The sequence below is a fragment of the Dreissena polymorpha genome, chromosome 4 (assembly GCF_020536995.1).
Source record: "Dreissena polymorpha isolate Duluth1 chromosome 4, UMN_Dpol_1.0, whole genome shotgun sequence".
NCBI classification, from domain to species: Eukaryota; Metazoa; Mollusca; class Bivalvia; order Myida; family Dreissenidae; genus Dreissena; species Dreissena polymorpha.
Window position 1 is genome coordinate 138,584,903 of NC_068358.1, and position 15,197 is coordinate 138,600,099.

General features: G+C 37.6%; 1 protein-coding gene across 1 annotated transcript in view; it reads left to right on the forward strand.

Annotated features, from left to right (window-relative positions):
* LOC127876893 (protein phosphatase methylesterase 1-like) overlaps window positions 1–9,076 on the forward strand; it is a 28,827-nt gene extending 19,751 nt beyond the window's left edge. The window contains exons 7-14 of the mRNA XM_052422400.1: window positions 1,687–1,863; window positions 2,386–2,451; window positions 2,909–3,239; window positions 3,487–3,613; window positions 4,046–4,090; window positions 5,264–5,328; window positions 6,743–6,810; window positions 8,393–9,076. Coding sequence (XP_052278360.1) covers window positions 1,687–1,863; window positions 2,386–2,451; window positions 2,909–3,239; window positions 3,487–3,613; window positions 4,046–4,090; window positions 5,264–5,328; window positions 6,743–6,810; window positions 8,393–8,411 — 898 coding nt within the window. The 3' untranslated portion in view covers window positions 8,412–9,076. The remainder of the gene's footprint in view (window positions 1–1,686; window positions 1,864–2,385; window positions 2,452–2,908; window positions 3,240–3,486; window positions 3,614–4,045; window positions 4,091–5,263; window positions 5,329–6,742; window positions 6,811–8,392) is intronic.
* The last annotated feature ends 6,121 nt before the right edge of the window (window positions 9,077–15,197 follow it).

Below are 15,197 nucleotides of genomic sequence, written 5' to 3' on the forward strand. Positions count from 1 at the left end.
CGTCCGTTGTGCGTGCCTGCGTGTGTCCGTGCGTCCGTCCGTCAACAATTTGTTTGTGTAGACAGTAGAGGTCACAGTTTGCATCCAATCTTGATGAAATTTGGTCAAAATGTTTATCTTGATGAAATCCGGTTTGGGATTGTATTTGGGTCATCTGGGGTCAAAAACAAGGTCACTAGGTCAAATAATAGAACAACCTTCTGTAGACAATAGAGGTCACAGTTTTCATCCAATCTTTATGAAATTTGGTCAGAATGTTTATCTTGATGAAATCTGGGTTGGGATTTTATTTGGGTCATCTGGGGTCAAAAACTAGGTCACTAGGTCAAATAATAGAAAAACCTTGTGTAGACATTAGAGATCACAGTTTTCATCCAACCTTTATGAAATTTGGTCAGAATTCTTGATGAAATCTGGGTGGGATTGTATTTGGGTCATCTGGGGTAAAAATCTAGGTCAAATAAATAGAAAAACCTTGTGTTGACAATAGAGGTCACAGTTTTCATCCAATATTTATGAACTGTGGTCAGAATGTTTATCTTGATGAAATCTGGATTGGGATTGTATTTGGGTCATCTAGAGTCAGGAACTAGGTCACTAGGTCAAATCATAGAAAAGCATTGTGTAGACAATAGAGGTCATAGTTTTCATCTGATCTTAATGAGTCAGGTGAGCGATTCAGGGCCATCATGGCCCTCTTGTTGAAAGATCGTCTAATAAATTATTGAATATGAACAATTTGCCAATGATGGCTTACGTTATACTGTCAAGCACTCGAATAGTCGATCGCGCTGTCCTCTGACAGCTCTTGTTTATTGTTCTCTTAAAAATCTATAAACACTACCCAATAATATTCTGCTATATACAAACTTACTCCAACAAAAAGTGCCAAGGTTAATTAAAATAGGAAAATCTTAAAACAAGTAACATAGTTTTAAAGAGCTCACTTGCCTGTTCTTTCGGTTTGTTCTACAAGCTATTTTAATAGATATTAACCGGCAACTTCAAAATCATGGGAAAATCACATTCTTTTCCTGACACAGTTCCATTCAGTTATGTATTGCCACATACAGTTTTATTTTTGCACGCTCTCTTCTCATTAATGTTGCTGAATTGCTAAGAGCAGGACATAATTATTATTCATGATAACTACGCCATACTTCCAAGGCTGCCTGAAGCCGATCTCACATTCGCTTAAAGCGAGCCTTTTGTATCTCGATAAATCAATTTTACCAGACCACATCTATTGTTCAAATGTTGACTATTGCTATAAGAAAAACTGATTTTTATATGGGTTAACTTTATTTTACAAAGTATTCATTGATTTTGAGTGTTAATGGAATTCAAAGTAATGCCATTATTTCAGCCTCATTCTATGAAAACTGGGCTTAATGCATGTGTGTAAAGTGTCATCTCAGATGTGCAGTTTGTGTGTAAAGTGTCATCTCAGATGTGCAGTTTGTGCAAGCTATTCCAGGACAACACTTTCCCCATAGACTGGATTTTCTGTCAGATGAGACCCGTGAACAAAAAATTGCTTAAAAGCGGAAAGTGTCAACTCTAACTAGCCTCTGCAAACTGCACAGGCTGGGACAGCAATTTTCGCACATGCTTTAAGGCCAGTTTTCCCAAAACGAGGCTCATTTCACAGTGCTTTTAAAGGTAAACCATGATTTCCATGTACAGTATGGGAGGAGCGATAGCTGTGCACACAGCAGTGGGAGGTATGATCCCCTCGCTGGCGGGACTTATCGTGATTGACGTCGTAGAGGGCACTGCTCTGGAGGCTCTCACGAGTATGCAGTCCTTCCTGAGGGGCAGACCCAAGGTGTTCAAGTCCATGGAACACGCTATCGAGTGGTGGTGAGTAAGAGGAAACAAAACAACAATTAAATGTGTCTTATTCTGAGAAAACTGGGCTTAATTCATGTGCATAAAGTGTCGTCCCAGATTAGCCTGTGCAGTCCGCACAGGCTAATCAGGGACGACACTTTCCGCTTATATGGTATTTTTAGTTTCAAGGAAGTCCCTCCTTACCGAAAATCAAGTTTAGGCGGAAAGTGTCGTCCCTGATTAGCCTGTGATTAGCCTGTAATCTGGGACGACACTTTACGCACATGTATTATGCCCAGTTTTATCAGAACAAGACACAATTGACAAATACGCATTTCGTCAATCAAAGCACACTATACTGAACAGTTTTGGAACAATTTTTTCAAGATGATAATTACCAATTTACCTTTTTTGCATGTGTTGCGTTTGAAATTCCCATTTACTGTATGTTAATGATTATTTAAAAGGACATATCATTGGATTTAATTGGTTATAAATTAACCTCTGATTAGAAAAATATTCATGTATGCTAATTCAATCTTTTTTCTTGAGTGTGCGGAGTGGTCAGGTGAGAAACCTGGATTCTGCCAAGGTGTCCATGGTTGGCCAGATGAAAAGGTGAATATATTCATGCCATATTTAATTAATAATCATTTTATAAATAGAAAACCCAACTGATGGCCTTATGACAAAATAGTGACCTAGATGACGCTGTTTCAATCTCTGCTGAAAGTGCATATGTTTTTTGGGGGCCACCATACTTGTTAGCTGGGGTTTCCTCCAAGTACTCCATATAACAAGACCATATCAAAATTAAATATCTTATAGTTCTTATAGTATCAGAATTTCTTGCTGTAAATTGCAGCTATAATATAAAATTCATCAAAACTTTCTAGATGTATAGTAAGTTAAATAGACAAAAATGGTGGGACACATTCCAGGTCTCACATTATGCAGCCAAAGTGCTGGAGGACTTCATTAACTTTGAAATACACACACACATGCATGCGAAATGACTGTTCAATCTATTGCTAAATCCTGTTTCACTGTTACTTATGCTTGGCTCCACATACAGGGTGGATACTAATGAGACAGCCTCCTCAGAACTGGACCATCAGCATCATGCAGACCCCAACGAGGCCCCTGCCACACACACCCCTTCTGTCCCTGAAACTTTGCACAAAACTACACATGTTGATGCTATTATGGAGGAGGAAGAACCGGAGGAGGAGGAGGAGGAAAATGAAATTCAAAGTTCAAAGCCAGCCTATCATGATGTGTTGGATGGTCATGCTGCTGTTCACCATTCGCCATCAGCCAATCAGACAGTGGCAGAAGGTCAAAGGTCCCAACAATCGGACAACAAGAACAAAGGTCATAGTGCAGCAGAGTTCAAAGTTCCAGAGGTTCTTTTTACCTTTTGTTCTACTATTAGTTTAAATGTATTTGTTCTTAAGTTGTATGGACAATAATGATGTTAAATGTGTAAGTGAATGGTTCCAGTATTTTGAGACCTGTCTCATATGGCCAGTATTAGGCTCCAATTATTTGTCTGTGATTCTTGCAGCCCAAGCCCCACCAGTACACCTGGCGTATAGACCTGTCTCAGACAGCCAGTACTAGGCTCCAATTATCTTTCTGTGATTCTTGCAGCCTCAGCCCCACCAGTACACCTGGCGTATAGACCTGTCTCAGACAGAGCCCTTCTGGAGGGGGTGGTTTGAGGGCCTCTCCAGCAAATTCCTCTCATGTGAAGTGCCCAAGATGTTGCTCCTAGCAGGTTGGCTACTTACAACATGTTTGAAGACTGTTTCATCATGTTGCTTGTAATAATGAGCTCGTTTGTCTTGTCAATTTTCCCTTAATTACACTCTACCTATTATTACTAATTGTGGCAGTCCTGGTTTTAAGAACTAAATGTTGACAGTGTACAGAGAGACTTCATTGACGATTTGCTGAAGTATAAAGAAATCTCATGGGCATAAGAATGATGTGATATACTTCCAACAGTACATACTTATAGATTTCAAAGAATAGAATTATAATACAAAATCACCAACTAAAAAGATTTGTGTTATTGTCTGAATATTCTATTTTTCCATTTAAGCATTTCTAATCATGCAGCTAAGATTCTTCAAATAATGCACAATGTGCTGTATGCAAATTGCTTTCAGCAATAGTTTGCACTAACTTTCTGTGTTTTTCATTTCAGGTGTAGACAGGCTAGACAAAGACCTAACCATTGGGCAGATGCAAGGTATATTTTTCTTTGTTTTCCATACATATTTAGTTATGTTACCTTTTACTTGTTCCACTGTCTCAATCAGTAGAGAAATTCTTTCTTTTAATAGTGTGCATGCTATTATTATTAAATGCTGCCTAAACTTCAGGCCAGCTTTCACTGCTGCATAGCTGATTTATGCCAAAATAGGCTTATGCCAATAAGGCCAGGGTAGCTCCTGACCAGCCTGCGAAATCTTGCAGTCTGGACTAGAATGATCCTGCCCGCTAATGAGACCACAAGCCTAGCATGACATCATAGCAAGCAGGGAAGCTCCTGACCAAACTGCGCTGATTCATAAGCCACACATGACATAAGACCCATTTTTGCATTTAGCAGCTTCATTGTTATTGTTGTTCATTTTCAGGTTAATTTTAGCAGTGAATTATTTTTCTCTACAACAATTTAAGCTTTAGCATACACACTAATTGTTAAAAGGTTGGTCTTAAGTAAAGCAAAAGGAAATGAAAACCTGCGATTTACGGTATTTGCATGAAATCTGTAAATTTGCCTCAAAATCATACAGTTTAGACATATTCAATCCACTGGGTAATGATTTTACTGTGTGAATTATGCTTTAATAGATCTGTCACATTTTCCTTAGTACTGATAAAATGTGTTACTTCAAGATTATGGCTTTTGATTAGAACGTGAACTTCAGGCCGGCTTCCTCAGTTGGAATACTAATCCAAGGATTGCGAGTTTGATTCCAGTTGACATGAATTTATGTCTACAGCCATTGTCACCATGCCTCAGATTTCTGTAGCACAATTGTCCGTTACTGGCATAACTATGTGTCTTAGTACTGGTAAACCAGCTAACACAGAAAAGCTGTGATTAATTTAATAGACCGGAATAATGTGACTTAAATACTGCTGAAAATAGCAAAAAATCCTAAAAGAAACATACAAATAAGCCTCACTTCAGGAAAACGGGTCTTAATGTGTGTGCAGTCTACACAGGCTAATAAAGGACAACACTTTCTGGCTAAACTCGATTTTTGCTCAGCAGATTCATCCTTAAAAAAATACATAAAAGTGGAAAGAGTGTCGTCCCTCCACAGGCTCATATTGAATGACACTTCACATATGCATTAAGCCCTGTTTTCCCAAGAGAGGCTCAAATAAAACGTTTACAAAATTACTTCAGGCAAATTCCAGATGCAAGTTCTTCCCAAGAGTGGCCATGCAGTACATGAGGATGTGCCAGAACAGGTCAGTGACCTTCACCTTCTCTAGGGGTCAGTGGGATTACCATGGTAACCTGTACCAAAAATATTCAGTATGAGTGTGTTGTTAAGCCTAGACGTAACACGTACACTGCTGAAATATGCACACAAAATCAGAGAAAATAATTAAGTCAATGAATAACCACAATGATGCTTATGCTTGTTTTGTTTAATTTTATAGAAGACCAATGTTATCTTTTCAACACCTTTGTTTTTTTTGCTATAGATTTTTTGTGCCCCCGGATCGAATGATCGGGGGTTTATTGTTTTTGGCCTATCTGTCTGTCATTCTGTCCCAAAACTTTTACCTAAAACTTTAACCTTGGTTAAAGTTTTGCGATAACTTTTGCAATATTGAAGATAGCAACTTGATACTTGGCATGCATGTGTATCTCATGGAGCTGCACATTTTGAGTGGTGAAAGGTCAAGGTCATCCTTCAACGTCAAAGGTTAAATATATGGCTTCAAAGCGGCGCAATAGGGGGCATTGTGTTTCTGACAAACACATCTCTTGTTATGTAAGTTTTATGTGACATTTGATCTGAGATGGCTAGCTTACTTGGTAGTATTAAAGGCTGTCGATCAAGACGAGTCAGCCAATCTCCCAAACCTAAAAAAATATCACTTAACAGTTACTTGCATAAGTATGTGAACCAGAAATAGGTTAGCTACTTGCATCAGGCTGTTGTAATTAGTCTCAAGTTTTCAGACTCTTGATATTAATAAATTTGCTTTTTGTTCGAAATATTTAAAAAATACAGGTGTCCAAAACTTTTGAGACATGTATGTTATGTGTGTTTGTAAATTATTATATTGAAATAAAATCAATAAATCAATGTGGAATAATTTTAATGTGTTGTACTCTTCTTTCTCTGCTTTGAAATAAATACAACTTCACATCTTTGCAATCACTTACCTGACATTATATATAAAATAGTAAAACCATTAAACATAGTGCTTTCTTTATACATTATACAAAATTATCATTTTTAAACGCTGTTGGAAGAAACCATTGTTTATTACTGGTTTACATGGTAATCGACCCAATTACGCAATGGTCGATTGCCCTCAGGCATTCATCTGCCAGGTTTTATGACTTTAATCCTGTTGTAAAAACACATTATTGAAGGGTAACCAGATAAGCAAAACATGGCCGAACTTGGTTATATAGCGGTGTAAAATTGACTGTCCTCAAATTTAGAGTTTTTAATTATGGATGAAAATCGGTATGTTCGAAAATGTAGATTGTCAGAAAACTTAGAGTTATTTCAGTAACCTTAATTAGGAAAGGTGTGAATAGGTTTACTTACATTGAAAGAATATTGTTTTTAAAAAATAGTTCAAAATGTTTTTTATGTATTCATTTTATAACTGGACCTTTTTAAATGATGTTTTCCAGGTGGCGGAAGCGCTGGCTACGTTTCTGACCAGATACAAAATGGCTCAGGCAACTGCAAACTTTGAACCGTATGTTACTACATGGAGCTATTTTTTATATGAGCTGCTTTCTGGGAAAAAACAGGGCTTATTGCGTGTGCATCATGTATCATCCCTTAATGCTCAGGCTAATCACTGATAATAGTTTTTTTCGCTTTTATATAATATTTCGATTAAAGGTAGTCACTGCTAAACGACAATCCAATCTAGGCAGACAGTGGCGTCCTTGACTAGCCTGTGCGCACGACACAAACTCATCTCATCATCGCCTGTAGTTTTTGTGTGGGCTTCTGCATCCATTCCTCCCTGGTTGTCCAAAATGCTTCCGAGATGGTTGAAGCTATCCACCTCCTCCAGATCCTCGCCTTGGAATGTGATGTGTGTGTGTCATTAGATGCGTTGTCTCAAACACCTTGCTCTTCCTTATAGTGATGCAAATTCTAGAGTTGTCTGATATAATGTTTCCTTACATATGTTGTGGAGTGAGAAAATAGAGCCACATTGTAAGCAAAGTGGAGGTGGTTCAGCTGTAACCAGACTGTCCACTGGATTCTGTTCAGCTTCTGATCCGTTGAGGTCTTTATGACCCAGTCTATTGCCAACAGGACCTGGAAAGGTGAGAGTAAGCAGCCTTGCCTCACTCCGGTTCTCACTTTTAAGGTGCCGGTGAGCTGACTGCCATAAACGATTTTGCAGGTCATCCCTTCATAAGACTGTCTGATAATGTTTGTGATCTTTTCTGTGCTAAATCAGCAGTGATGATGGTCTTCGGCCTGACAGCTTGTTGATTCTGGCTTTCACTGTCCAGCGTCATACGCCTCCAGCTGCAGGTCCACCTTCTCCCAGATCTGTGATGTCTGTTGTTATTCTGTTTGGCGTTTCTGAAGCAATAAGGTTTAAACAAGATAGGGTAGCTAGCCCTATGCCCAACCCTCCTACTATTTCAGTGCGGGCTTTGGATCATCTTTGCAGAGTTACTACACAGGCTAATCTTGGATGATACTTTACTCAAATGCTTAAACTCTTTCAGTGCTGGAACCGAATTTTTAAGGCCTTTGCAAATGGTTCGGATCCAGATGAGACGCCACAGAACGTGGCGTCTCATCAGGATCCAAACTGTTTGCTATTCTTATAGTATTCTTTGAAAAAATCGAAGAAAATGCTAATTTTAGAAATTCAGCAGACGACATTTTAGCAGACGACAAATTTCCCAGCATGCATAGGGTTAAGCCCAGTTTTCCCAGAGCGAGGCTCGTGTATATTTGTTGCTGCTTTGATCTGTTGCATTATTGAAGCAAAATGCTTCATATAATTGATAAACAAAAACATTTGAAATCCTAAAAACAAAAAGGAAGTTTGATACAAATCATCATCATCTTTCATATATAAACAGGTTCATTTCCAGATAGCATGTTTCAATTGTTTTATCAGCACTTGTTTGATTCTGCTGTTACAGTTGTTTTGAAGGTAAAATAAAGTTGAACAATTGTAAATTGACCATAGCTGCTGACCTGTTTTTAAAATGCATTGGCCAAGCTATTTAAATCAAACATATTTTGACCGTTATTAAATAAGATGTGTTATATATTGTTGATGTGTTTATTATTTTCAGTATGTTCCCAGGCTGTTGAGAAGTGACAGAAAATCCTGAAGTCTTGTCTGAAGCTTTGGTTCCCGCATATGGCGTACAACCCATTTTTGCATGAGGTTGTTGAAAGTATATGCACAGAGTGCTTAGTTAAAACCATTTGGCGGTTGTGTCTTACAGTTGTCCATAAATCGAGTTTGTTACATGCACAAGCCTTGCTTGAACACAATGTTTTGTGCTATTTGTACTTATATATAAGTATAAGAAATATTGTTTGTTCCAGTTGATATTTATTGCATTTTTTGGGAAAGCTGAGCACATATTTTACATTTGGAGATAGGTATGTTACTATTTATTGTTTCATTTTTCATGCTTAACAGATCTTGAATATTTTTCAAAAATCACTGTAAAAATGTGTTCAATTAATAAGATAACTAATTGAGCATAATAAAGCAATATGAATGAATCTTAGTTTTATAATCTTTTCTCTCAGCTGACCAAGGAATTGTTGTGCAGGATTTCAATAATGAACTATATTATTTCAGTATTATATTTTATTGTACTACTTTATTTATTGTTTATTATCATATTTTAACAAAGGTAATTCCTGGCCTTTGTGAGTAATACTGTTTTAAGGCAATTTACTCAATTACTGAATAAAATTTTAACTATGTGATTTAATATAAAAAATACACGTGCGTTAACATGTTCTTGATTTAACAAAATTTTCTGGTACAGATGTCCAAACCTTTCTGTCCCTCCTGATCAAGTTAAAAACCCTTTATTTCACAAATATCTGTTTTCAAAATAGGAGATTTGATTGAAGTGCAATAAGCATGCTGCAGCTGTCAGATTGATCACAATAACATGTACTAACTTTCATTTGACATGCTTACAACTGTTTTTAACAACTAAATATAGCATCACTCAAATTAAAAAGCATGGATTACAACAAAGGGATAATCCAGAAGTATAAATCCAACAAACTGTGAACAAGCGTATAATAAGTCAATTACTCAATGCAAGTGTTAAAATAGGAACTTTATAATATGCCTGTTTGTTTCTTAGGATTAAATGAATCACACAACTTAAGAAGGTAAAAATCTGCCCTTGTTATGATTCTAATACCAAAGTGTTAATAATTTTAATTATGATAATTGTAATAATTCTTAACAATTAGGGGAAACAATTTCTGTTTTAATTATGCACTCTGTTTATGGTGTAAAAATCAAATATTTTACTGAATAATTGAATTGTATACTCTATGTATTCAAAGATCTATCAATGAACATATAGATCTTTGGTATTTTGTATAACAGAAAATAACCATTTGAATGGTACAGTTTGTTCCAAATCATTACGTAATAGCTAACAGTTTAAACGTGCCATAGTTTTCTGTGAAGTGAACCTCTGATTAGACTTCATGTGCAACACTTTAGCAGGGTAATTGTTATCAGTTTGACGTGCAACAATTTGTGTTAGTTGGGGCCTAATCAAATAAAGTGTACTAATATGGTTAAAGCGAAACTTTGTTAACGTCAAAGGTCACATTTATTTCACAATCACGAAACTTGCTCATAGAATTTGTCTTAATGATATCTCAACTGAGTTAAAAAGATCTGGTCCATTAAAAAATGTTGCTGACAGGGGAGTAAGTATGGTCCCTTGGGGTCTGAGGTGAGGGTCCAAGGTCCGTTGGGCCTTTTTTTAGCTCACCTGATTGCTCAGATGAGCTTTTGTGACCGGTCTTTGTCAGTCGTCTTTCCGTCCGTCCGTCCACATTTGTTTGTAAACACTCGAGAGGCCACATTTATTGTCAGATCTTCATGAAACTTGGTCAGGAGCTTAGTCCCAATGAAATCTCAGTCGAGTTCGAAACTGGGTCGTGCCGGGTCAAAAACTAGGTCGCTAGGTCAAAAAAAAAGAAAAAAATTGTAAGAACTGTTGAAGTCACATTACATGCCCAACTGCATGTAACTTTGTCAAAATGTTTGTCTTAATGATATGTTGGTTGAGTTCAAAAGTGGTACCGGTCCGTTGAAAAACATGGCCGCCAGTGGGCGGGGCAGTTTTCCTTATTTGTCTAGAGAAAAACCTTGTAAACACTCTAGAAGTCACAATTTTTTCCCAATAATCATGAAAGTTGGTCAAAACATTGGTTTTATTGATATCTCGGACGAGTTTGAAAATGGTCCAGATAGGTGAAAAAACAAGGCCGCCAGTGGGCGGGGCATTTTTCTCTATTTGTATATAGTGAAAAGATGTGAACACTCTAGAAATCACATTTTGGCCCAATTTTAATGAACTTTGGTCAGAACATTTGTTTCCTTGATATGAGAGTTAAGTTCGAAAATGGTTCCAGTCAGTTGAATAACATGGCTGCCGGGGGGGGGGCAGTTTTCCTTATTTTGCTATAGAGAAACCTTGTAAACACTCTAGAAGTCACAATTTTTGCCCAATCATCATGAAAGTTTGTCAAAACATTGGTTTTATTGATATCTCGGACGAGTTCGAAAATTGTCCAGATCAGTGAAAAAACATGGCCGCCAGTGGGTGGGGAATTTTTCTCTATATGTATATAGCGAAAAGATGTGAACACTCTAGAAGTCACATTTTTGCCCAATTTTCATGAAATTTGGTCAGGACATTTGTTGAAAAACGGTTCCGGTCAGTTGAATAACATGGTTGCCTGGGGGGAGGGGCAGTTTACCTTATTTGGCTATAGAGAAACCCTGTAAACACTCTAGAAGTCACAATTGTTGCCCAATCATCATGAAAGTTGGTCAAAACATTGGTTTAATTGATATCTCTGACGAGTTTGAAAATGGTCCAGATCGGTGAAAAAACATGGCCGCCAGTGGGCGGGGCTTTTTTCTCTATATGTATATAGTGAAAAGATGTGAACACTCTAGAAGTCACATTGTTGGCCCAATTTTTATGAAATTTGGTCAGACCATTTGTTTCCTTGATATGAGAGTTGAGTTCGAAAATGGTTCCGTTCAGTTGAATAACATGGCTGCCGGGGGTTGCAGTTTTCCGTATTTTGCTATAGAGAAACCTTGTAAACACTCTAGAAGTCACAATTTTTGCCCAATCATCATGAAAGTTCGTGGAAACATTGGTTTAATTGATATCTCGGACAAGTTCGAAAATGGTCCAGATCGGTGAAAAAACATGGCCGCCAGTGGGTGGGGCATTTTTCTCTATATGTATATAGTGAAAACATGTGTACACTCTAGAAGTCACATTTTTGGCACAATTTTCATGAAATTTGGTCAGAATATTTGTTTCCTTGATATGAGAGTTGAGTTCAAAAATGTTTACGGTCAGTTGAATAACATGGCTGATGGGGGCAGGGGGCAGTTTTCTTATAATTATACATAGTAAAAAAAAAGCGTGTGAACACTCTAGAAGTCTATTTTTTTGCCCAATCATCATGAAACTTGTTGAAAAGATTGGTTTTATATATATCACATAATTAATGCCATAATTAATGCCCTTAGATTCTCCAAATTTTCATTATATTATACAAAATCCTTGTAAACACTCTAGAGGTCACAATTTTGTTTCAGATTTTATGAATCTTGGTCATAATATTTATTTTTGTAAGCAAAGTTTGATGTTTGGTAAGGGGGGTCGACTCAAAATATAGGTCACCAGGTGAAATTTTACAAAAACAAAAACACTCCATATGCCAGAGTTTTGGTTCAATAATGATGAAACTTGACCAGGATATTTGTCTGGACCATATCTAGGTCAAGTTTGACGTTTGGTAAAGATTGAATGAACCGACTCCTCTCAGGTGAGCGAACTAGGGCCATCTTGGCCCTTTTGTTTATTGTGGTTTTGGAGATTTGCACTGATGATGTGTTATTATATTTTTAATTTGACAAACATAAAACTTGTTTGTTCATTGTTGAATGAAAATAACACAAACGTTTTAAGCAAGTTAGATTATGTTTTAGTGAAAACTACAAATATTGTTGTTAAATCATATTACTTTTTATACGCCCGTATAAAATACGGGACGTATTATGTGAAACCCCTTGGCGGCGGGCGGGCGGCGGGCGGCGGGCGGGCGGCGGGCGGCGGGCGGAAGGCATCACTTTGTCCGGACTCTAATTCAAATTGTATTCATCCGATCTTCACCAAACTTGGTCAGCAGTTGCATCTAGTTGATATCTAGGCCAAGTTCGAATATGGGTCATGCCGGGTCAAAAACTAGGTCATAGGGTCAATAAGTGCATTTTCAAAGGGGCCACTTTGTCCGGACTCTATTTCAAATTGTATTCATCCGATCTTCACCAAACTTGGTCAGCAGTTGCATCTAGTTGATATCTAGGCCAAGTTCGAATATGGGTCATGCCGGGTCAAAAACTAGGTCATAGGGTCAATAAGTGCATTTTCAAAGGGGCCACTTTGTCCGGACTCTATTTCAAATTGTATTCATCCGATCTTCACCAAACTTGGTCAGCAGTTGCATCTAGTTGATATATAGGCCAAGTTCGAATATGGGTCATGCCGGGTCAAAAACTAGGTCATAGGGTCAATTAGTGCATTTTCAACGGCGCCACTTTGTCCGGACTCTAATTCAAATTGTATTCATCCGATCTTCACCAAATTTGGTCATCACTTTGTCCGGACTCTAATTCAAATTGTATTCATCCGATCTTCACCAAACTTGGTCAGCAGTTGCATCTAGTTGATATCTAGGCCAAGTTCGAATATGGGTCATGCCGGGTCAAAAACTAGGTCATAGGGTCAATAAGTGCATTTTCAAAGGGGCCACTTTGTCCGGACTCTATTTCAAATTGTATTCATCCGATCTTCACCAAACTTGGTCAGCAGTTGCATCTAGTTGATATCTAGGCCAAGTTCGAATATGGGTCATGCCGGGTCAAAAACTAGGTCATAGGGTCAATAAGTGCATTTTCAAAGGGGCCACTTTGTCCGGACTCTATTTCAAATTGTATTCATCCGATCTTCACCAAACTTGGTCAGCAGTTGCATCTAGTTGATATATAGGCCAAGTTCGAATATGGGTCATGCCGGGTCAAAAACTAGGTCATAGGGTCAATTAGTGCATTTTCAACGGCGCCACTTTGTCCGGACTCTAATTCAAATTGTATTCATCCGATCTTCACCAAATTTGGTCAGAAGTTGTGTCTAGATGATATGTAGGTCAAGTTCAAATATGGGTCATGCCGGGTCAAAAACTAGGTCACGAGGTTACTTAGTGCATTTCAAGCATTTAGCATGGTGTCCGCTCTCTAATTGAAGTAGTTTTCATCTGATCTTCACCTAATTTGGTCAGAAGTTGTGTCTAGATGATATGTAGGTCAAGTTCGAACATGGGTCATGCCGGGTCAAAAACGAGGTCACATAGTGCATTTCAAGCATTAAGCATGTTGTCCGCTCTTTAATTGAAGTAGTTTTCATCTGATCTTCACCAAATTTAGTCAGATGTTACATCTAAGTGATATCTAGGTCAAGTTCAAATATGGGTCATGCCGGGTCAATAACTAGGTCTTGAGGACACTTTCAAGCATTGAGCATGGTGTCCAAAACCTTCGAACGGGCGTATCTTGTGACAGTTTGGCACTCTTGTTGTTTATAATATTATTTGCGTGTGTTTTATTGAGTTCACAAAAATCATACAAGTCACAGTCTTCATACGCATGCAATCACATTTTTACTATGATGTTTGTATATATTTTAACAATAGTTGCATAATTCAAGGTCCGGTTTGATGCATTCATTGTTGTATACGCAACCGTTGTGTGCATTTTGTTGTTGTATATCAAATGTTTGCTTCCAGAAGTTGAAAATCTTCTTAGCTTACAATATTTTGCTGTGTAAATAAAAGCACATATTTGATACAGAAATGCCTTTTTTAAAGGCAAAAATAAAATTTCCCCTTGTTGACGCTTTGGGATTTTATCAATAGACTTAAATATTCTGTTAAATAAAACAAGAAAATTCGTTGAATTGATATCCCCCGCCAATATACTTCTGGACACAAAAGTAGTTGGACTGATGGACAACGCCAACGTGCACCATCCTCTTATCCATAGATATACTCATACCAAGTTTCAATGAAATCCGTCAAAGCACTTCCAAGATATGGCTCCGGACACACACAAAAAGCTTTTTTTTTCCAAATACAAAGGGCCATAACTCTGTTATTATCAAATGTTGTACAATGCCAGTTGGCGTGCATCATCCTCTTATCCCTATATATACTCATACCAAGTTTCAATGAAATCCGCCAAAGCACTTCCAAGATATGGCTCCGGACACAAAAAAGCATTTTTTTTCAAGATACAAAGGGCCATAACTCCGTTATTAACAGATGGTGTACAATGCCATTTGGCGTGCATCATCCTCTTATCCATATATATACTAATACCAAGTTTCAATGAAATCCGTCAAAGCACTTCCAAGATATGGCTCCGGACACAAAAGTACCGGACGGACGGACGGATGGACTGACAACGCCAAAACAATATCCCTCCGCAGGGGATAATTAAAACAACCGAGAAGGAGGAATGTTTTATATGGAGTATTCAGCATTTGGTAAAAATACTTGTAATAAAACGTAAGGAGTCGACACACGGAAATTCGCGGACGAGATGAAATCGTTTATAAACAGAACAATATATTTCCGCTATTTTGTTGATAGGTTAACGATTTATCACCAGCATTTTAACCGTTATATTTATGTTATACTTATATCTTATTTACATTACAGTAAATTCAGTCATCATAACCAATGCATAGTTTACGGAACTGACCAATTCGCATGTTTGTGCCTGGAAAACTCGTGTAT